The following is a 24,476-nucleotide window of genomic DNA, read 5'->3' on the forward strand; positions in this document are numbered from 1 at the left end:
CAAAATATGTTCAATATATCCAAACTTATTGAATGTTACATTTAATAAGTTTTCATTCAAAAAGTATATTACCAAGTAATTTATGTACAACTTCTACCTCTGTACTTTTGTACTTCATTTTATTATATGTCACGTGTTGTGTTCACGAATTAAAAAAAAAAAAAATACAAATGCAGACTGCAGACTGCAGAGAGAAATAATGCATTTTATTGAAACATAAGATGCGCTTCTTGCACAGGGCAGTGGATTGTGAACTGTTTGTGAAATCCAAATAAACTTGCTTCAACAGTACAAAGATGACTGTAGGAATACAAAAGATAAACATTTTTCCTCTATTTGAGATGTATTCACATGACTTACACAGTGGATAGCTGCATGCATGAACGTGTCCTGTGACTTACAACTGTTCTGGGACCAAAAGTTACAAAAGGTCAACATTTAACACCATTTCCCTCAACCGGTTACACTGTAGACAGAATACAGATGTGATATACAGATACATAGACATGCCTCCTCTATGCATCATCAATGGGTCAGGAGATGAAAAAAAACTAAAAACTTTGGCTTCAAACTGCTTCTCAATTTTACAGGTAAATACTGATTTTGACATTTTTACACCTAAACAAACAAATCCTGTCATCGTGGGTAACTATGTGAGAGGATACGGGTGAACGAGAAAAGACGAGGGCGCTGTTTCTCCTCACATCAACATTCGCAATTATGTGGGTGAGAGGAACGGCAGACACACTTTGGCACAACGCGCCACAAACACGGCAAGAACGTGAATGCGTTTAACGCGCTGCCTTAAAAGAAAAACAGGGGTTTGCCACTTTAGGACTCGTTAATCTGGACATTCTTTCAAAGTTGAATTTGTTTATTAAAAATTCCCAGACTCAGTTGAAACTTGTCAGGTGACAATTCAACTATCTGGGGTCTGCAGTTGAGTGTTTGTTGTACTGGACCACATTATCTTGAAATGTGCTTCTAAATCTTTTGCCTGCCATTTACTTAAACGAGGAGGGCAGATTAGTAGAAACCCTTCAATATACTGGAGTGCAAAAGCCTCAAAAGTGACCAAAACCCAACATGATTCCCAAAGGCAGAATTTAGGCCAGTGTGAAGAATTGATCTGGTTTAAGTGGGCGGCAATGCATTTCACAGAAACATCCAAATTGCTCTGACTTTGTCCTGAAAGACGGTTTCCAAATTGTTTGTGGCCAAAGTTTAGGTGCTTGGCACTGAGCTAAATCACCAAGTGCTTGTTGACTGTGCAAGTATGCGCCGTCTCTGTCTTCTAAGTGTTTCCTGTATGGGACGATTAAAAAAATCGAGCAAGCAACAGCTGAAGCAAAATACACAAAAGAATATAACACAAAAGCAAATAATACCCTAATTCTTCTCCCATACAACCCCAGCTGTCCGCCTCTTTTTATCTGCTCCAGCTTTGACTGGAATCGCTCTTGAAAAATTGGGATGAAGACTGGGTGGAGGGGGGGGAGCAACGAGGCTCATAAACCCCAAGAAACAAATATTCCTACAAAATGACAACGTGGGAACCTGGGGGGCCCGCGTTCAGTGTGGATGTCGACGCTGGTGTGTGTGTGTGTGTGTGTGTGTGTGTGTGTGTGTGTGTGTGTGTGTGTGTGTGTGTGTGTGTGTGTGTAATAGCAACGGAATAAACAACAGCAACATGGGGAGACGGACTAGAGGCGTGTCCAGTTTGAGGGACACATGGGCTGGAGCAGAGAAAGGGCTGAAGAACCTGCAGACACCCCAACGCCACCTCCACTTCTGGGATTTAGGTCTTGATCGCGCCGCCGTCTCCCTCGCTCACAAAACGCTTCCGCCCTCTAATTGAGAAAAGACAACAACAAAAAAAGAGTTGGACAAGAATATTACTAAGCCCACGAAATCCAAGTATTTTGCCAAACTCTACTCCCAGTTCATGACACACCAACAGCTATACACACTTTTATTCTCATCTGTTGCTGCGTTCAAGTGCTCATTGGAAGGTGGTAAATGGTACTGGACGGATCAGAATATTCCCTTTGTTGATTTTTGGAGAGAAATACATAGAATTGTTTGTCGTGTTGCTTCTAGAATTACAATTTCACAACCTGGGGCGTCCTGTTCGTGTGCAATATCCAAGTTGCATTGACCAAATTCCTAAAGCATCCAAACGCAGCATTGCTTACACTGCAGCTGCCTGAATGAAATGACGGCATTTGTGTTGAAACCACACACACCGCCCTTATTAACTCCCTCATGACCAATGCACCCATCCGATATGAGACATGTCCTGACCTACAGTAGTAGCTGGAGCTCACCTGGAGGGGCAGGTGTCCCTAAGCTGTTTGGTGATGACAGATTCCTGGTAGCACAGGTCCACAAAGTTCTCCATGATGGAGTGAGCGTGTGGCACATCCAGGTTTATCTCAGGGAGTTCGTCGTAGACGCGGTGGAAACCCTGCAGGACGGAGAGATTTTGTTGAAGGCTTATTTCCTAGAGACACGCATTTGCTTGATTTAAAACAGTGTCGTCTCCATAGTAACAAGCCGTAGAGGAACCGACCCTGTTCATCTGATCCACAGTGATGAGGCCCGTTTTCCAAAAGGACTGCAGCAGCTTGACGATCATGTGGCTGGCTCTGTCCCCTGTCGACTCCAGCACCATCACCACCGCCTGACAATTCACAATGAACAAGGCGTGGGATCAGGTTTACATCAATATCTGATCGTGAGGGTTGATTGAAGTTTTGAGCCCCTTATAGACAATGCCAACTCAAAAGTTGTTGCAGTGTTTTCTCCATGGTGCAAACAATCAACACCCCTAAGGAAGTACAATACCTCCATAAAATATTATAGCCCTGGCTTTCCTTTTGGAGTGTCAGTTAAGTAACTTTTCAATCAACCCTCATTGCAATTACAATGAAATATTAATACCAGTGTTTGTTTATCCAAATGAACTGGATGTATGCACCATTCGCCACATGGTGGCAGTGTTTGCAACCACATGGAAGGCTGTGCATGCCAGGAGGCGGTGCTGAAGAGCTTTACAGGACAGATTTGCAGTGCACACGATGTACTTCACTGTATATTTGAAGTATTGGGGTTAAAGGGAAACACTTCATGGGACTGCACTCAATTTTCAATACCTCATAGACGAGCTCATGGTGGAAGTGGGGGACTTCCAGGTCCCGCAGACAACGCTCAGCCTCGGTCACATCTCCTGATATCAGGTACTCCTTAAGCAGGAGGTTCATCTGGAATGACACACACACACAATGTAGGTGTTCTGAAGACTGAGGAAGGAGACTGACTGACTCTTTCCAATGGTGCCTGACCTTCATCCATCTGGCCGGTATAATGGAGGCTTCTTAAAGGCCATGGATAAAAATCTAAGCTAATGTGTTGGTCTGTTGATGGCACAGTGGAGGGCGTCTGATAAACTTAAATGTGTGCAGACGACATGATATAGATGTCGACTATTATGATACGGCAATAATGTGCAGCCATGATATATATTTTAATTAAAAGATCAAATGAGCAGTCGGAGTCGGATTCAAGTTTGGAAGTGGTGAATGAAATAGATTGATTACACCCTTGTCTATAAATAGCCAACAACTGAGTTAAGCATTTCAGTGGCAAAGAAAATGCGTTATCGCTGAGGCCACAGACCGACTGGAGGAGGAGCTCGTCATCCTTCATCGCTGATTAACTACTAAATATGTCATCAGGCTGTCAGTAACTAAGCTCGCTCGACGCCCCCTCGTGAATGATGCAGGATCGCGTGAAGTGAAACTAGGACGAGATTAAAACGTCTTCAAAGGAAAATGTGTGAGCGCGAAGCATCGAGACCAAAACTCAAAACAGAGAGACGAGGCGGCACAACACAGTGAGTCAGAGAGTGGGGCGGGGGGTGAGACGTCCGGGCCCGACGCTCCCACGGACAGGCAGGAAATCCAAAGTGGACAGGAGTGTGAGTCTGTGTGAGGTGGGGATGGGGGGCGGGGGGGCTGTTGAGTCTTACGTAACACCCTGCAGCCGCCGGCTGTTGCATGTTGCATAAGGCGCAATTTCACAAGAAGAGCACTCGGCTGTGGACTGACTGCACGATTACACACGCCCAGGTTAATGCAAAACAAATCCAGAAAATCCAGATCATGGAACAGGAGTTCTGCACAGGCACAAAGAGATAACATGGGGTGTGAGCGCGTGACACCTCTGTGTGTGTGTGTGTGTGTGTGTGTGTGTAGGGTGAATATTTAGGTGAAAGGCTGTGCATCGCTGTCTGCCACTCCTTTGCCCTCGCTACTGAAAAGAGAGGAAACTGCTCTGCTGCCTCTCTACCCAGCATGCTTTGCTGCAACATATTGTATACCTTAACCCCCCCCATCCTTTGGCGAGGGCTCACCTCTCTGATGAGATGCTTGACAGGTCTGAGGCCGCCGCCCACTCCCCACACGTTATCCAGACGCACCATCTCTCTCTTCATAGACAGCAGCACTGCAGCGCGGTCCAAAGCCGCTCTGGAGAAACACCGACAACACCATCATGTCACTTGTTAACGGTCACTGTGTGTGTGTGTGTGTGTGTGTGTGTGTGTGTGTGTGTGTGTGTGTGTGTGTGTGTGTGTGTGTGTGTGTGTGTGTGCTAACTGGACTGTGTTCTGGCTGAGGGATGTCGCGGTATGACAGAAATGACAATGACAGAAATAGCCAAGTTTCACAGTTCATCATTATGCAGCACAAACAAAAATAAACATTTATGGTCCTAAGGATGAGATGTGTGTGTATAGATTTGAGACACAAATAATGTGAAAGGCAGGAAAACATCAATATCTGCTCTGACAGCATAAAGTGTTTCTGTCAGAAAGAACTAAATCAGACTTCATAATCATATGTTGCTAATATAATGCAATTAAGAATATATTAACTACTATCGTTTCAATTACAAACAGTTCCTTTGTCAAAGCCAATTTATCACCTGATCGGCTCAGGGAAAACAATTATGCAACTTCCAAGTTGGACAGAATTGAAGGCTATTCCCAGTGAGGCTCCTGGGGTGGATTACAGCGCTACAGTAGCCTGGTCGGTGGGGAGTGTATGCAGGCGCTCATCTGTTTTTGCAGCTCACCTAGCGTGGTCGCAGTCCACTCTGCCCTTGTAAGAGTCCAGGAACGCCATAGGGAGAACGTGGTCCGCTATGGCTCTGGCTATAAACTGGCCTAACATCTGAAACACAAGAAAACACAGTTTGCCTACTTCGTCTCATTTTCAGCAATTACAACTACATGGAAACAGGAAGAAAGCCCAGGTGAAATGTTTCCAGGCAGGTGCTGGCGTGGCGATCTTACCTGCGGAGCCTCCGGCGTGTCCAGCATGAGGTCCGGCAGGTCTTTGAGGATCTTGTCAAAGGCTCTGGCCATGTCGGATTGCGACAGCACCTTGCCCGAAAGGTCGGACAGCAGGAGGGAGGTCAGCTCCCGGTGGCTGGCCTTGCCCTCCAGGGACAGGGACACAGCCATGGAGGAGAACTCGTACTTGTGTTGGCCCAGGTTGAGCCCCTTCAGCAGCGTCTGCGTGGGGGACAAAACAATCGTGTGAAGGCGGCTTTGAGACGGCAGAAAGGTGCGGAGTGGAGACAAGCCAGTCTCCTTCACTTACCTGGACCTCGCTTGTGTCTCCGTGTTCAAAGTACTCCTGCACGATCGGGTTGACCATTTTCTCCAGCTCCCTCTCGTCCACCTCTGGCACAACTTTGGCATAAACCGTGTCGCCCTTTGGAAGAACAAGCACATCACCGATCTTGTCAAAACCCTAGGAAACTCAAAGTTATACTATTGAAAGTTGGAAACGTTCATGACCTTTTAGATTTTGGGTTCCGTGTGAATTTCTATCACGGGTTCAACTAACAATCTAAGTAAACGTTTCTCTATAATAACAAAGGCTGCACATGGCTGAATGTCAACAAAGCCTGTGAAAAACCGGTCGGCCAAGGTGAACTTCTTCTGCACCAACAACGATGTTGCACATTTAAGGAAGAAAGAAAGAAAAATCAGAGGGGGGACGACAGGAGAATGTAACCGCGTGCATGCTTGCAGCGAAAAGGTCCAACGTGCTGACTCACTTTCCTGTTCTGTGCTCATGTTTCTGGTGATGTGATGGGAGAAGAACCAGAACATTAGCTTAACGCTCACTTTAGTGTCCGCCGTGTTTTCCTTTACTCCTAATGATTAATAAAACCTGTACAACTTCACCCAGACGACTCACAAATCCTTCATGTGACGCTTTTGCTCATCTGAAGGCCTGTGTCTAGACATACACACACACAAACACTCACTCAGGACTTCTCTGCACCTGCTCTGTCCTGGTTACCTATTAAAACGGTGACATCATTTCATTTCAGACAACACTCAAGGCTACATGACAAAAATGAGCACACCCCAAGTTGTTCCCAATGTGATATCTATGAGGTGTGTGTGTGTGTGTGTGTGTGTGTGTGTGTGTGTGTGTGTGTGTGTGTGTGTGTGTGTGTGTGTGTGTAAAACAGGGTTAAAGATTGAAAAGCCCTGATTGTAATGGGACGGTGCCACCTGGATGAGACAGTGCCCTTGACATGAATGTGCTTTGGCCACGTTTGGGGTATAAATTAATCAATCATTCCCCAACAGCCGCTTGGTTAGTGCAGTGTAGTGCAGATTCTGTGTCTGTCTGTCTGTCTGTGTGTGTGCATGCACGCTGCATTACAGCGCTGCTCACGGTGCAAGGCCTCTTTTATATTCACCGTTTCCCCCCCCAGCAGCTATTCGTAGTACCATACATCAGCATGTTTGCAGCTTTGTCCAGCTGGGCCTCTCTGGAACAAAGCACCGGGTCAGAACCGTGGACCGACCTTTACTCGTGATCCTTGTTTACCGCCGACTACCAACATTTTGGGGGTACGCACTATGCTTGTGTACAGAGCTGCTGTGCTGGGATGCAGACCGGGAGTAGTGCAAGAAATTTCAAAATAAAAGCATTTCATTGGGTTTTCAAGTATTTTAGTAGACATAAGTTAAAGTATTAAAAGGCTCATACTGTACGGTTTGGGGGCAAGTTTTCATTTTCTAAACCTAAAAGCCCAACTCACTCACCTGGGCAGACTCATCATAGTTGGGGTCTCGTACGTCGGGCTCCTCGTCTTCATAAACCATCCCGGCAGCCCCCCACACGCCCTTACCGCCAGCCCCACCTGCCAATCATCACACAGGCAAGGATCAGACACCATCATCATCATCATCATCATCATCATCATCATCATTTGAGCACGGTGTAGCCTTTGTGTTGACTCGATCTACCTTTCTTGGGCAGGCCCCTGCCTTTGCCCGCCCTGGACTTGCGGTCGTTGGCGCCGGCCTTGCCCTTGGGGCTGTGCGGGTCGCTCACCAACTCCCCCGACTCGGAGAACGACTCGCTGGTGGAGTTGCGGGAGGACTTGCGCGAGCGCCGCTTGGCCTTGGCCTTGAGTCGGGCCTCATGGAGCGCCTTCTCCTGGGGCGTCCAGTTGCCGTTCACCTCCACGTCGTTCAGCGCGTCCTCCTCGTCGCTGTAGGGATGGTCAGCCTCTGCCCGCTTGCCATCAGAAGGGAGCACCCCTGTAAAAAAAACAGCAGTCAGAAAATGCTCGTCTTCCTCAGTATAATGCGGTAATGAAGAGGGGCATCATCTTTTTCCTTCCGTTTGTAATGTGGAGAAAGAGGAGACATTGTTGACCATATAAAACATCCATATAAAACGGCAGCTTCTCTAAGCAATATTTTTTTGTTACACAAACACCAATGTTCCCCGACCTGATATACTCTTCCAAAGCCAAATGCTTCGCCCTAAACGTGGAGAACAGAACTTCTTTTGTCACCCTTGATATGCCATAACGACTTTGTTGACTTGGACGTTTCATGCAGTAAGCGACTGTCACTGATAAAGTGGAAAAGCCACTACAATACTGCATTTCTACTGATAAACAGAAGTTCTGCTGAGAGTCTTCACTTTGTACATATCTGGTTTTGTTCGTGCAGATCTGCAGTCGCCACTGCATGTAAATCTGCACATGCAAAACAAAAACACAACAGCAGCAGAGAATGAGGCCTTCTCTGGCCTCTGTAGAGCAGCTTGGTTGCAGCTCCTTTTAGGCTTCTGTCATACTGTGTATGCACAGTGCACAAAGAGCACAAGCCTGAGTACATATTAACACACACACAGACACACAGCAGTGACACTCACCGGCCATTCAGCTCTATGGGGACGATGCAATGTGGGCAGAGGTGTCACGTTAAGTTAATAAGCTTCTGTGGGCATAAAGCGATTTCTAGCAAAATGTCTGCCAAGTTCTGCCTTTTTTTCATTTTCAAATGTGGGGAATGACAACAACAACAACAACAAGTGTCACAGTGTTCCTGTGGGAGTGAGAGGAGGAGGGAGCAAAGGGGAACACGCGCTACAGAAATGCTGACACCCAAATTTTTTGGTTGCATCTTTTTTTTTTTTTTTAATCATTCCTCCGTCTTCTCGCGATCTTGTCCACAGTTTGGACACAGGACCTGACTACATATGGCGTTGTCGGGTCCATGACTGGTCACATGACCAGACTGAAAGAGGGAGAGAGAGAGAGAGAGAGAGAGAGAGAGAGAGAGAAAGAGAGAGGAAAGCAGAGGAGGAATGTCTGAGGGTGTAATGAATACTTTAGATCCCTTCTGCTCGCGGCCCAAATGCCAAATGGAAAAGTTATGGGCCTATAGATTACAGGACATGAAGACGAGAGACAGAGAGGGAGAGAGAATAGAGTGGGTTTGATCTGTGCCAGACATACTTTCCTCTTCTCCCTCTAAAAAGCACAAGACGACAGTAACAACAACAACAGAGTGGAGGCTGGGAGAGGAAGGGAGCAGAGCAGTTTGGCCAGGAGGTGCCGGATATGACAAAGACGGCCAGAAACCTCCTGGCTGCGTTGACCCGGAACAAGGCTTCGCCCTACAAAATCTGTAAACAGCCTTCCGTGTGTCATCTGCTCCCTTGGCCCCTCCCTGTAACAGTAAATCAGGAAGTGACCAATGGCAGCGTGCCAAACAAAAAGGGGGTGGGCAGAAAAGGTTGGGACTACTCGCCAAGAGTTGCAAAACAAGCACAATGAAACGCAGCCAAGTTGACTTCTTTGGGGGGTTAGGGGTTAACAACACAATGACCACAAGGCCGTGCAGAACATCTCAGGAGGCTTTCCTCTGCACATGCACGCGTACTGTGTCAGCAGTGGGGGCGTCCATTGACCTGGGTGTTGTGCAAAAAGTTGACCCATGAATAATTTGAAATAGGATTGTGCCGAGTCGTGGCGCAAAGTACATTGAGATTGAGTGTTTACATAGGGCGTGACTCTGCCAGCTGCACGATAGCGCTGCCCTCTCAGTGAAAATGGCCTCCCACGTGCTTGATACTTGACCACTGCCAGACTGCCGAGTCTCTACGGCATTACTTGGTTATTTGCAAGAAACACAGAGGGATTTGTGAATGTAATGATCTTTCAATCGATTCCAACAGAGCAAGATCGCGGCAAGCCCACATCATGTTGACCTCTAACCTTACACAGCTTTATTTACATAACGTAGCAACGTTTTGTGATAACACCCTCTTCAACAGCTTTCTTACCGCCCGCCCTGCGGTTAATCTGTTTGGAATACACACACACACATCCCCCTTTGCCCATTCTGCGATGTGGTGTGTGGGTGCATACTACAGACCATCAGTGTGTAGGAATTCAGGGTGCAGGTATGGATGCGTCAGCACTGCTGTGAGCGAGAAGCAGGTCAGTGGAGCAGAATTGGGCACTGACCTGGTTTCACAGCTGAGACGGCGTCGGCACTCACTGTTCTGCACACACACCACTGGATTCAAAGATTTTCTGATTAATTCTAAATCAAAAATCTGATCTTTTCCACCTTTAGGCAGCTTGCTCCATCTCAACCATTGAAGCGGTTGAGGATTTCAAATGGTATTTCTCCTGTTTCTCATCTCGACAGTTTGAATTTCCCAGCCGCGTTGGATTACAGAGATGGACTTTGTAGGAATGCGGCTCATCTTGCCGTGTGCTGGAATCTCGGAACCGTGAAACGTTAAGGTCTATCCTCGGCTGTAATTAACACCCATGCCCGCGGTTTACATCCCGTCCTTCACTAATAAGCACGGGATCCTCCAGCAGCCTCCCTCACTACGTCTGTGCTTTGCTAACCAGTGTCAAATTAAAGACTGCGCTTTCAGGCTCCCTCTCTCCTACACTCAGGGTACAAAACTTAAACACAACATGCATAACACTTGGAGAACTAGTCAGGCTTTGGTGTTTCCTATGATGTTCCCTTTTAGAAAAACCCAAATGTAAATGCTGCTTTTCTGTTTGTTGAATCGTCGCAAAACCTGATGCAGTTACAGTTTGCATGTCTGGCACCAGCAGCCCATCGGCTCTGGCTTGATGTGCTGCTGAGATAAAGTGTCAAAAAACAAACATGCTGCACTTAATTCTTTGGTATTTTTATATTATAAAGCCAAAGACTCTCAACCTGATATGACCTTGTGCCAGTGGTGATTATCTGTAAGGAAACAGAGTGGAGGGGTGGAGTTGCCCTGGGGGTTTAACCGTCTTTCCTTGAGTTGAGTTTTACCTCAAGGCCATATTTTCCTCCCTACACTATGAGTGTTACACATGACAATCAAGCTGTATGCATTGGACGTTCGGTGTGTTTCAAAGTCCGTTCAAAACAATAACAGAAGCAGACTTGCCACACATGCACATATGCCATAAACTTGCAACACTTGTGCTGACTGAGCCTCTGTGAAACAGCTGCAGAGCCACAGCGCAGATAAACCCCATCAGGGAGATCAAAGATTAGAGTTGGATAGATAAACGGTCAACATTCTGTTCTGATAACACACCATCTCTTGATTGAATGCCAAAGCTGTTTTATTTATTCTTACTCCAGCTCTGTATTAATGGCAATAGTTGAGGCAGATAATATAAATATTGAAGGGTGGGAAAACTCTCACAATATAAATGTCAATATAGTTCTGGCAGCAGACGCCCATATTCTCTGAAACCTGTTTATCACTGGTCGTTATGCAGACATTAAGTGTGTCAACCGTCTGTCCACGCACTGTCAAACTGTGTTATCCCGTGTTTGTCCAATTTTTCCGGCTCAGACAATGGACTCTTTTGCTGCTCCGTGAAGCGTGTGTGAGCGTCCCGAGGCCAGCAGGCCGGCCACGAGAGAGGTGGAGGAGAGCCCATCTGTGCGCCAGAGGACGCGGCGGTGACGCGTCACCGGAGCGCAGCAACACCGAGTCCATTTCTCATTCAGCATCCAAAACAAACACATACACGCACGCACACGAGCGCGCGCGGTAAAAGCATTCAGATTACACGTTTCTGCGGAATCTCACAAAGTGCTTCTTGTAAGGACAATAACGCGTTTCTACCGCTTACGTAACCTTTAGACAGAACATGGCAGATTATGTAAGGCCGTCCGATTGGCTCCTATATTAAGGGGCTATACTGTACATGCCATTCGTCACATTGAGCTGTCTGTCTGTCTGTCTCTGTGTGTGTGTGTGTGTGTGTGTGACAGCCAAGTTTACGTTACAGCGACAGATATTAATCATTATAACCGCAGATGGTCGTCGAGTTAAAGCCGCATTTGGAAAGTCGCAACTCAATCCGTGTTGTGTTTACATTGTTGGGTTTGCATGAGGCGTTCACGGTGCAAATACACGCTACCTAGCCAGAGTCGTGAAGTCAGGTTGTTCTTAGGTGTTTTTTGTTGGTTTGGCTTTAAATTTACGGACGACTGCCATACACATAAACTGGCGAACATTACAAAAACAAGTATTGAATCGCGTCTGAAGAAGGAAATGTTTCTACATAACTCACGTTGAAACGTAACGGCGAGTAAAAAAAGATGGAGGTTCTTGCAGAGTGCTCTTTTCGCAAATACAAAGCATTTTCCCCGGGCACAGATTAAATCCACGAAATTCACGAGTGGATATCGTGTTAAATTAACACATCTGTCACTTTGCACTTGTGACACGTTCGTGAACTTAACTCTCCATTTAAAAACGACACAAAGCGCTTTTGTCACAAATGATTCCAGCAGTTTGAAACACGTCGCCTCTCACATTATGTTGACGAATTCCGAAATGTTGAGACGTTTATGTTTCATAAAACCAGACCATCGCGAAGTTAAAACAGCTAAATCGTAGGAAAATATCCAAACAAAAACACAAGACGTGCTCAGCTGCGGAAAGCGGAAGTAAGCAGCGTGGCCTCGTCCAATCACAAGCGGTTTATGTGATTTATTAAACCCTCACACAAACCACAAACAAAGGCCCGCAAAAGCACTCAAACTTCTCGGAGTGTTAACTGAAGTCAGTACCCAATAGATATACAAGTGCAGCGTCGAAAGAGCTAAGCTGCGCGGTGTGAAACGCGGCGGTGCGTTCACTGCCAGCGTGTTATGCGTGTGTGTGTGTTTACGGAGCACATGGTGGTGCATGGCTGACGCTGCAGCCCATCCCATGCAGGGAGACAATAGAGCCCAGACAGGCACACCACCAACAGGCCCCTGGCTCTCTGCACAGGATGCAAAGGCACGCAGGCCCCCAGCACACCGGGGATTCGGGCACTCACCGTCGGCTCGCTGCGCGTTGGACCACGTCTGCGCTTCGGTCGCCATGGCGCTCTCCGAAATTCTGCTGTTACAGAATTACAATCCTTACACCGTGTGCTCCTCCTTCACGGGCTGGCTGCAAGGCAATCCAAACAAAAGCTTCAGAGTCAGACGTTTGCACTAAAAACACCTTTATTCTAGTCCCTCAGTCCTTTTAGGTAGGAAAAAGACGCGTTTTTTGGGGGGGATAAATCACTCGAGTCCTTACGCCGTTTCTTGGTGATGACAGGAAAAAGAGCAACAAAACAAAATGTTGAAAAGGGAGCAGGAGTGTGCACGACGGAAATGTGAGATCGATGCGCTTTTGACGTCTGAGAGGATTAAGGAGGCAGAGCAACTAGCTACAGAGCATTTCAGCAAGATAAACAAAGTCTGTTTTTAACTTTGCAACCGAGCCTCGGAGCTCAATCACGTGGAACAAAGGAGGCAGAGCATTGGTCGGGCAGGGGGGTGGGTGCTGGTCTGCGCCGACCAATCACAGAGCAGGACGACAGAAAAACAAACCTTAGACAGGCCTCCTATAATCGCTTTCTGCATCGATAACAAAGCTAATAACACTATTAATAGAAACATTTATCTTATATCTTTGTTTTACTAAACCGATGTGTATTAAATTTTCAGTCAAGAATATGAAATTGATGTTATATATGCAATAAAAAGACGAAATCTACATCACGTTACATGTGCAACATTAGGAATAAAATGTATAACTCAACATGAATGGGCTCTTTCATATTGTTGTAATTCAACCGGAGGGAACCGGAGGGTCGCTGGTTCGAGCCCCTGCCGAGGTGCCCCTGAGCAAGGCACCGAACCCTCAATTGCTCCCCCCTCTGCGAAGGGTGGTAATGTAATGTAAGTCGCTTTGGATAAAAGCGTCTGCCAAATGATCGTAATGTAATGTAATGAAAAACAACCATCATCTGCAAAGTTACTGTGAACACAAGATGAATGTGAAATGTAATCAAGTAAAATGTGCAATCTTTCCTCTGCAGTAGCTTAAAGCCTGCAGGAGTTCAAGAACAAACACTTTACTTAACTGCAGTAGTTGTTGTGCCAAAATGGTCAAAACTCTTACACTTTGTTGTTCACGCTGCATTACTCACAGGACAAAATCCATGTTTTGTCACACAAAGCATTCATCTCCATTGCAATATAGCTTTTAATGATTGGATTTACTATAAATTTGAACAGTTCATGTTGTACCCCCCCGCCCCCCAAAAGGTCAGAATTTGACACAGTTGTGAGAGTTGTGCTGCAAAGCATTCTGGATGAATGAAGTTGTTGTTTGTGTTGTAAAAGATGTCACAGATGTTACTGATGTTCAGGTCATGAGCTCAACTCCTCTCAATGGGCTTTTCTGGGCTTTTGGCATCTCATCAGATCACTTCACAGCTGTGGGCCTGTCAGCTCCATCAGTGTGATGGTGACAGGTGAAACAGTGATATTAACTAAATAAATACATTCAATTTTCTATGTGAATTCCAATTAATACATTCAATAGTCATAAACTACAGACTGGGACCTGGAAGTGTTTTTATTGTCTCAATTTACACCACTAGATGGCGGTAAAAGCCAGTGCAGCTGCTGTGGTTGGTGATGGGTAAACAACATTCAGGTTCCCTTTCTGTTATTGACCAAATATCATTTGATGGTGCAGCCAGACATTCCACTTCTTCAATGGAAGCAACTAGTTCCACTTTTCATCCCAATTAGGGATGGCAATAACACACAGCTGTGGAATGATAAGAAATCGATCAGAATTGTGATATTTCTACTTGACAAAATGCCAACTTGAGCGGACAGAGCTTCTTTCATGTATGTAGCAGCAATTGCCAGTATAGCGATTATAGCCTACAACAAATATTAATAGAACCACACAAATGTCACATGCAGTTAGTTTGGACACAGTCACATGTTTCATAGGCTCCTCTGGACAAAATGAATCTTTCAGGGTGAACTAATGATTCATTTTGAGTGGCTGTGACAGCAACTCGTGTGTAGGAGTGTTGTTCTGGTTTACACATTGGGATCTTTCAAAGCAGAATATTGCTTTTGTCTGCTTTGCTGATATGCACAGTGAGACAGAATCGTGTTATTCTTCATAAAACCACACACATGTATTGGTGTAGCATTTAGTTGGTTTTATTTTGACACAAAATCCACAGTTTTTGTTGAATAAAGTTGGGCAGATGTCCATGTCTAACATAGTCGATGAGCTATGAAATATCCTGAAATAGAACAAAGATGACAAAACTAAACCTAAATACGACTAGGCCTTCTGTAAAAGATTCACAATCCAACATGTTTGCAAATCAGACAGTATCTTGCTGTTAGGATTTACACCAGAATGTGCATCAAAATGTCTATTCTATACACCAAGATACAAAAATCAATTCATTATGAACAAAGCCTTAAAAATGTTTAGATATTTATATTGACAACATGTCAACAAATACCAACGATAAGCAACTTTGGCCTTTTTAATTAATAAGCACAGATGACCACGACACAGCAGACGATAACTCTCTCACACATGCATACAACGCACAGGAAAAACCGCAGTTAGAATTGCACAATGATACTCTCAAAGAACACCACAGTTTGAAGTAATATTCATCAGGACTTGTTCACGTACAATCATAAATACATACTGCTATAAATCCTACTGCATCTTAACTGCAGGCGTAAGAAGGAGGAGGTTTTGTTTCCTGGGAGTCAAACAGTCTGGTGATATCCTGAATTAATAGGATTTTAATGTTTTGTTTCCACGCAAAGTAGTTTAGCCGTACCAATGAGGGCTCTGTTTATTTCAGTTCTTCATTTCTCGGCATTACAAAATAAAGTCAGTACAAATATAGAGTAAATACTATCTTGATAATCAGAAGTAAACAGTCTTTTGCAGTCAAAACTCAGCGAGATAACAGTCTTACATCAGGCCTTGGCTTACTGTGGCATTGGAGGGAAGGTTTGCGGGAAATACTAGCAGCTGACGAGGAGAGGGAAAGTCAACAAGTTCTGCAGGTGGAACTACGAACAGTTGATCTTGTGATTCTTAAAATGTGAAATCAGGGTCAGGGTAAGACCAGATAGTCTGCTCTCAAACGCAACATCAAGCCTGAAAGGCATCAAAAATGCTGTGTTATGTACAATCAAGGGCCTCTGCCCAGCACAGCTTCTGGATCAGTACAAAGAGGTAAAAGTCATTTTCACAACACGTCATTTCCTATCAACCAGTATTACCTAGAATAAGGAAAAAAGTGTGAAAACTATTGCTAAATATTATTTTTTGCAAGTCTCGTACGTACTACATACTGCGTAGGCTATATTTTATAAAGAGACTGCTTAAGCACTGCTAGAAAGTGTTTGATTTGATGCACGACAACACGCAGCTGACAGAAAACACACATACATAGCAGCGGCAGACAGAGAATCTATGTTCAACTAGGCACAATATACTTTGATAAGAAAATAAATTAGTTAGAACTAATGCGAAAATAACAACTATCCATTCTTTAGATGCAAATGTATAGTAGCCAACAGGCTTTTATACTGATAGTCGAAGTGTGCGCTTTACTTTCAGTCACCTCTGCATGGCGATGGTCAGAGGATGTGAAAATGACATTCATAAGCAAACCCAACTGCAACAGAAATCTACTCGCACATGTAAGATGCACACACCAAACACACACGCACACCCGCACACACCCAGAGCAAACATCTCTAACAATCCAGGTATTGTAAAGCTTAAGGAGGCAGCATTTACTCTCCACTGACCTACACAGTAAATGAGCTGAAAGCTTGGCCTTTGCGTTCTTTGCCCTCAAAGCTTTCACAGGCTTTCACCGAGACACAACAATCATACCAAGTGGCCTCCACTCAATGAACAACAGACACGCTGCATTTATCTCCTAATAACATTTGAGACGAGAGGCAAGACTAACATTCAAATCATGATTTCAGAGAGTCTCCCTGTAAAAATCCTCTTTCGCCCCAGTACATTTTCTTCCTACTGGGTAAAATACATCTTGAGCCAAAGACAGCACATGTGTGAAATGTTCCATAAATGCTGAGATTTGACTGAAATCAGCCACGGATGTAGAATATTCTGCACTGACTACTGTACAATTGTTGACAGATAAATTATTTTACATACAAAAACAGCGTGAATCAGAATAGAACAGTCCAACTTCTGGAGGCGACCGCATGAGCCTCAGCAGTAATAAAGGTCTGCTTATTAAGCCCTCACTTCTTCATCACACATTTTCAGATTTAACATTATACAATAGCAGAACTTGACGCAGATATTTCATCTCATAGTCTCTTATTTCCACTTATTTCGAAGCGTGGCAGATTATCTCTCATGGCTGCAGCCACAGGGTTTCTGTCAGGCATCACACTGCTCCGTAAACATTTAGGGTTTGTTTTTGTTGCGATGCATAACCATTTACATTCAATAGCAGTGATGGAATCAGGCTTGCCCTGTATAAAAAAATCAACAGTCGATCAAAGGAGGATTCAGATTTACATTGTGTTGCAGAGGGGCAACCAGCTAAGTCATTACATGTTGGATAAACACGTACCGTAAAAGCCAAAAGTTGGAACAGTCAGTAACTGTACAATAAGTTCACACAACAGTCTGAAACAACAGTTTACACCTTTGTAAAGCTTTGCCACCCACACGTTTTAATCAGTTTTTGCATCCCTTTATGCTTAAGGTAGAAACACAACCACATAAAGTATAAAACACAACCTGGAACCACTCGTATAGCTGCTTTCTCTCAGTACCGCCTCTGGCAAACAGAGGGCAGCAGAGAGGCAAAAATCCAGACACTTTTTCTGGAACCATGTTTTCCAAAAAATGAATTTGAGATTTATGTTAAATATGCTCGTACCTTGTTTTGTTTTAAACCCAAAAGCAAACAGTTTGGTTCATGTTCATGGGCACGAGCTAAACTGCCTGGGAGGTGGGGAGTGATGCTCTGTACAGAGGGGAGATCAGGTCGGAGAGCTACGGTGCTGTTTTGGGAAAAATGCTGTGTCATGCTGAGAGATGATGACAAGCAAAATGCTGGAATGTTGGAATAATCCGTGTTTAGTGTGTGTGTGTGTATGTGTGTGTGTGTGTGTGTGTGTGTGTGTGTACAGTAACTGCAAGATGTTTGTCCTAGTGGCTTAAGAACGAAAAGGGAAATGGAAAGAATGTAGCATCTGTTTGTTTCAGATGCTTTTTTGTTTCTGGGGTGAAAATTGGAAACAATAGACACACTGAGGTCATGGGTTCTTCTTGGATGTCCACAAATTAATCAAAATTTCAGAGAGCAAGAAGATTTTGCAACAATTCATACCTCTAGTCTCAACTTTTCTATCATCACCTCGTCCTAAACGCTAAGGCCGCCGTTAGGCAACCGCACACGTCTCTACTTTGACTTTCCGCTGTGCAGAGTTTGCTCTCTTGTGGCTCCATCTCACCCGCCGGTCCGCTCACGAGGATTCCACAGTGACGATGGCCTCGCCTGCCTTCTGGACAACCGTGGAGGACGAGGGGACGCGACCTCGGACTCGGAGGGAGCAGTCCACGCTGTCGTGCAGCAGGTCGGCCCCCCCCTCTCCGTCCACACCGTCCTTCCCCGATTTACCCAGCAGCCTCTTCTGCAGCTCCTCCTCTTCGTGCTCTGCTCTCTTCACATGGCAACGACACACCTCAATGCCGGAGTCGCCCGTTAGGCGACGGTGGCGGAAATGGTCCTCCTCCTCGTCTTCTTCCTCCTCTTCCTCCTCGTGTTTATTCTCTTCTGTGGGGTTGTGATGCTTGACGGTGTCCATGTTTGAGGAGAAGGGGGCCTGTTTAGGAGGCGATGGCCTTTGATAGCAGGGATTGGCCTCGTCCGCTCTCTGTTTGGGGGCGGCTGTGGCGCCGAGCGGGTCTGACAGAACCAAAGCACAGACTTGGCCAGCCGGGAGGGAAGGTGACAGAACGAGTGGCAAACGAGTCGGGTATGAAGGCCGAGAGAGATTAAGAGACCTTAAGGGAAGAGAGAGCGGTGGAGCCGAAGGTGAGACTCTATCGCTGCCTGTGGAGGATTGTCTCTGCGCAGGTATGACGTCAGACGGAGCTTGCAATGGAGGCGACGGGGACGGAGTCGGCGAGAAAGAGGCGGCGACTCTTGGCTCGCTGGGCGTGGAAACGCGGCTGCTGTCACATGTCTCGTCTGTCACCTGGACGGAGAAGGACGTGCTGGAGGGGGAGGTGAGGGAGCACGACTCGCACGAGCAGCTGGTGTAGTTGTCGGAGCTCTGCGAGGAGGTCAGGCCACTGGGGCCGCTGGGGCCACTGGGGCCGGGACCCAGGTAGGGAGGACAGGGGGGACAGGGGTGACGGTGGTGGTGATGGTGGGCGTAGGAAGAGCTAGGACCCCCCATGGCAGCCCCACGCAGGGCAAAGACCGAGCTGTAAGGTGGTGGAGGGGTGCTGGGCTGGGCTGCCACCTCCTCATAGGACGGCAACTTGAACGAAGCCAGAAAGCCTGGAAAAAGAATGAACGATCTGGTTAGATGTGGAACCTCATGGTACAAAATCATATTAACCTGATCAGTGGTTCTCAATCTTGGTCCTGGAGTAGCACAGCACCACATGTTCCCTATCTCTCTCTCTGCTCTGTCCCCACCAAAGTCCCCACCCAATGTCCCAGAATTTGCATATACACAAAGTGAAATTTAGGGCAAAAGTAAAGAAGAGGAAAGGAGAATAAATAAATGAAAATAAAGGCCTTGTTATCTTGCTTTCTTATTGTAATATCATATAATTATCAATCTATAAATGAACCAATCCTTTGATAAACATACTGAGGTCCAGCATTGAGGAAGGGTAGTTGCAAGCTCCGTTATAGGCGATGAGGTTGATCTCTCTCTGCCTCTGCTGCTGCTGGATCCTCAGCTTGGCCCGGCGGTGACGGTACGCACAGAAACAGCTGAAGAGGATCAGCACCGTCCACAGAAGCCAGAACCCTGCGGAGAACAGGACACCGAGCCCACCATCACTGAGGACAGAGGCAGCACTGCTGTAAGCTGTGTGTGCTTTTAATCTGCTCAATTACAGCTCACACACTGTTATTTTACTGAACAATACTTAAGGTTGTTTACATTTTATACAATTAGCTAAAAATCTGTATTTATGGTTTATCGTGCTGACTAAAGAAAATACATCCTGGTTTCCATTCACTTCACTATGGAATCAAAAACTAGTTTATAGATTTGATCAATTTTGGTGGCCAGCGTTTCTCTGCTGCCATTAAAGGATATCTCCTAAATGCAACAGTGTTCAGCAGCCATTACTCAGATAATTGAATGCTGAAGTGTCCTTAGATGCACCACGGTGGCTTTTAAACGTGTCCATTACCAGGCAGCCTTAATCTGCCTTTGACAAAAACAGATTTTTTTTTGCTGTGATCTTGTGTCTGCCTTATGTTGATTTCACAGCAAATGAACAGCTGCCTGAAAGGGAAGAAATCATTCAAAGACAGAGGAAAATGGTCTTTTGGTCCATTTTTAGTTGTTTTCAAACCACGCCTGACCAGCAGGCTTCTTCTTTAGGAGCTATACCCGTTTTAATGTGTCCAGATCTCCCAGCCGTGATAATAAAGTGACTAACTGGTCTACACAGTGACAGAGTGGATGGTGGACTCACACCACAGCTCATAATAGTAGGTGCAGCAGCCTGTTTCTCCGCAGCAGTGGCCTGTTTCACACAGGTAACCTGGGTTGTTGTTGACACCAGGACAGTACTTGGGACTGACGACAGAGCTCCCGTGATGTTTCACCACCTAGTGGACCAAACCACACACCACAGTGCAAATGCTGTTACTGCCTCTGCTGCAGTTTGTTTTGTTTGTTACCAAGGTTATTCTGACCCTGATTCGGAAGAAATTCTGAAGAACAAAAAAGAAATCAGACACATCTATGATCGATTATCAAGAGATGCAATTTGTCTCATTCATGTATTGGGATTTGGAAGTGAAAATATATGCTTGGACTGAAGACATGTTAATGCAGTAAAGAAGGCAAATAGGCCAGAAGTGTGCAGAATCCAGAAAATATTATACATTTTTTTTATACTTTCCTTCTCTTTAGGCCAGCACCTTATTAAAACATGACAAGTGTGATGGGCTGTAATGAGTGCTGTCACTTTCATGGCTCCTATTTAAAAGGCATGTTTTATAGCAGCTACTTTATGTGAAATGTAAAAAAAACATCTCCAACCTTATTAACGGTGCGTGTTTCAGCATCCTTCTGCGTAACTGTCACCTGTAAACAAATGAGGCAAATTAAAATCTAAAGCTACGTCTCAGAATGGTCTCACAATCATGACAGATGAGGCGACAAATTTCAGGGGAAGGGAATCAACAAGCTCAGGCTCTTATGCAAAACAACAAACCACAATAATAATGTGGTGAGGAGGTTTCTACTGGGAGGCGTTGCTTTTCTTGTTATCAGCTACATTCTAGGTAACCCAGTTCTACGAAATGCTAAGCCGCGGCTTGAGCCTCCTACCGTGGCAGCCTCGGTGCCGTCCAGCCCCTGCAGAGACATGGTCATCTGGTGAGAGACAGAGAGGGACAACGGTCATGGATGCACTTACTGAACTGTGTGTGGAGAGAAACAAAAACACACACACAAAAAAAACAGCAAACCATGTATGAAGTGGCAAAGGCATGTGGCAAAGGACTCTCTCTCTCTCTCTCTCTCTCTCTCTCTCTCTCTCTCTCCCTCGCTCTCTCTTTCTGTCATTCCTCTTCATTATCTTGACAAGCAGCAACCATAATCAGACGGACCAATCTACTGCAGTCCACATCAACCACACCAGCGAATGAACCATGTGATGATTGATAACGCTATCCCCGTGTGTGTGTGTGTGTGTGTGTGTGTGTGTGTGTGTGTGTGTGTGTGTGTGTGTGTGTGTGTGTGTGTGTGTGTGTGTGTGTGTGTGTGTGTGTGTGTGTGTGTGTGCGTGTGTGTGTGCGTGTGAGATGTGAAATAAAACTCTCCAAATGCGATTCAATTACTGTCCAGATTTTCTCACTCAACATTCAGTGTCAGGCCTCTGTAAATGTCACTCAGGCCCACTGTGACTATAAACGGAAAAAAGCAGATCTGGGAGGTTTATTTGTTCACTATAAACTGCTGGTTATGCAGTCAGATCTGTACTGTGCCACAGGAAGACACAACAGATAACGGCTATGATATGAGTATGAGTGCAAATGTGCTGGAAATTCAGTTCCAATAATCTAATCAAATGATGGGATATGAGACTTTTTGTAGAATGAGCCTCAACTTTGGCGGCAAATTGTGGTAAAACGGAAGAAACAACCAAAAGACAAAGAGAAAACTTTTATCCGGCTTGGACCAGACATTCTATGTGCAAACGTTTGCTAAAACTGAGGTAAAATTTTAGGAGGAGATGAAGGAAAACTATTCAAAAATGGGGGGAAATCTAGTTAGGCGGAAATGGGTGTGGCTTATAGAATATGGGACTATGGGTAACGGCTGAAAAGTTGTCAGGTTCTAAAAGTTAAATGTCTGAGTGGTTACAGCGCCACCATCAGACTGAACCATCGCGAAGGTCATGACCCAAACCTAACCTGCCTAACTCGATCCCAACCTGATGACAGCAGAAGCGTGATGTGACCCGGCCGATTTCTTCTTCTTATATCTTAAACAAGTAAACAAAAAAAAGACATCATGGTGACTGTGTAGTTTTGCCAGTGAGGTACGAGACAAACACAGACTCCTGTTGTGAAAGTGAAGTGAAAATCTGCAGACCTCAGTGATGCAGAGCAGAGATCCTGTGGTAAGACCACCACACAGCGCCAGGAACCAGTGTGTGAGTGTGAAGTGCTCATTCAGGTTTCTGCACAGACCTCTAACTTACCGCAAATCATTTCTAACCACTGAACCCAAAAAGCCTACAGAGCATCGTCACACACACACACACACACACACACACACACACACACACACACACACACATCCACACTCTCTCTCTTTCACTGCCTCTGATTGAAACAACATGGAAACCTGCAACGACACTGTATTACGTGTGTGTGTGTTGGAGAGAGAGAGAAAGCTTACAGTGGAAGTGACCATGGAAAGCCTTCAAAGGGTCACAGTGGCTCACTTGGAGCAATTCTCTGCCAATTGCGTGGTTAAGAAAAACATAAAACACATGATAACAAGGGAACAGCAGAGGAGCCAGACGTGACGTTCAGAGCAAAAGCAAAAACTGGAATGGAACTCTCTCATTTTGGGACAAACACAGCTGCTGGAAAAAAGCTCACACACTTCCAGACAACAGAGAAGATGTACGCATTCCACAATCAGCACTACGGTTTTATTTTGCTGTACAAGCGACTGTATATGAAATTTAATAGGCTATCAGTGTTTGGCAGTGATAGCGCCGCTCATTATGCTGGCGTAAATTAGACTTAATTCCTTGGTGCATTGCTGCAGTTTTTCAAGGCTATGAGGAACAAGTAATCAAGTTCACAAGTAATCAATCCAAGTGCAGATTCAGCCACACACTGTCAACAAGTCACAAATAGGCAGAATCCTCTTGATAACAATGCATGAAACCAATGTTCACAGATTTCACAGTATTCTGACACTTGTTGGCAGTAATCCAGTCAGTTTACAGTTTAGTGACCTTGAGCTTTTCTTCAACTAAATCAAACGTGCATGATATCCATGTCTGTTTTCTACACACACACTCACCACTTTATTAGGTACACTTACACAATCAGACCCTTCCATTAAACCATTAGACTCTCTCTTTCTGAAACTTTGTCGGTGTGTATTATATGGAGGTGTGTTTCCAATATGTTGTCACACTAAATATATGACAACCGCAACACAACAACACCACAAAACTTCGCCAGAATCCGCGTGCAAAAAACAAAAGACGCGATTCATTACTGGACTGTTGTTGTTGTTGTTGTTGTTGGTACACGTTGGATTATGCAGGTGTGCCTAATAAAGTGACCACAGAGTGCATTTGGCATGGCACAGAATGAGAGAGAAGAAGAAGAAGAAGGAGAAGAAGCAGCGAGAGAATCAAACAGCTCACTGACTTTACACAATGCAACATATCAGCTGCGGCGCTCAGGAATGGCGGATAAAGAAGAAGATTGAGGGATGACGGAGAAGAGAGATGGCAGAGAAGAAGTTGAGTGCCAGTGTTTGTCAACAACGGGCCTGGGGAAGCGTGTGTACCCCCCACACACACCTCCTGCAGGATAGCTGGAGGAGCCAGCTGTTGACAGCAGCGTTTGTTTAAAGGCAACCTGAGCGTTATTTATTTGATTATTTTTATATTTGCTTATTATCTCATAGATTTACCTCTTCAGCCTTCAGCCCGAGGCAGAAAGTCAGCGTTTTCTCCGGATCCATAGCGAGAGAGCCGGGCAGGATGATCCAAACGTGGGATGTTATTCACCGCTGCTGTCCCACTCCACAGACGCGGCCTCCCCATCCGCCATTCCCCCCCTGCACGGACGCTGCTGCCAGACTCCCCGCCTCCCCTTGTGCCGCTCCGGGGGGAACCTGCAGGGGCCGAGAGCTTTTGCGAATATCACCGGGAAGACGGCGGTTCCTCCCTGGATGGCGGTGAGCTGTAGTAAAACGAGGATGTGCCACTCACGCTTTGTTTTCGTGGATGGTGTCGGAGCTGTGCAATGTGCAT

At 45.5% G+C, this 24,476-nt stretch overlaps 2 protein-coding genes across 2 annotated transcripts; both read right to left on the minus strand.

Annotated features, from left to right (window-relative positions):
• Nucleotides 1–185: 185 nt before the first annotated feature.
• On the minus strand, nt 186–13,143 carry pdcd4a (programmed cell death 4a). Its single transcript, XM_076147872.1, has 11 exons — nt 12,703–13,143; nt 7,340–7,636; nt 7,136–7,233; nt 5,667–5,780; nt 5,357–5,578; nt 5,137–5,234; nt 4,415–4,529; nt 3,156–3,263; nt 2,573–2,683; nt 2,328–2,467; nt 186–1,850 (listed from the first exon to the last, which is right to left on the minus strand). Exons 1-11 carry the CDS (start codon nt 12,746–12,748, stop codon nt 1,799–1,801), a joined length of 1,401 nt encoding a protein of 466 aa, XP_076003987.1. The 5' UTR covers nt 12,749–13,143; the 3' UTR covers nt 186–1,798.
• Nucleotides 13,144–14,879: 1,736 nt separating this feature from the next.
• On the minus strand, nt 14,880–24,476 carry LOC142997025 (uncharacterized). Its single transcript, XM_076148190.1, has 6 exons — nt 24,134–24,476; nt 21,293–21,337; nt 21,002–21,046; nt 20,430–20,565; nt 19,589–19,750; nt 14,880–19,269 (listed from the first exon to the last, which is right to left on the minus strand). The coding sequence occupies exons 1-6, from the start codon at nt 24,182–24,184 to the stop codon at nt 18,227–18,229; spliced, it is 1,482 nt and encodes a 493-aa protein (XP_076004305.1). The 5' UTR covers nt 24,185–24,476; the 3' UTR covers nt 14,880–18,226.

This window comes from Genypterus blacodes, unplaced genomic scaffold (genome assembly GCF_046128005.1).
Source record: "Genypterus blacodes isolate CSIRO-AG114 ecotype Tasmania unplaced genomic scaffold, CSIRO-AGI_Gbla_v1 ptg000039l_1, whole genome shotgun sequence".
In the NCBI taxonomy this organism is placed as follows: domain Eukaryota; kingdom Metazoa; phylum Chordata; class Actinopteri; order Ophidiiformes; family Ophidiidae; genus Genypterus; species Genypterus blacodes.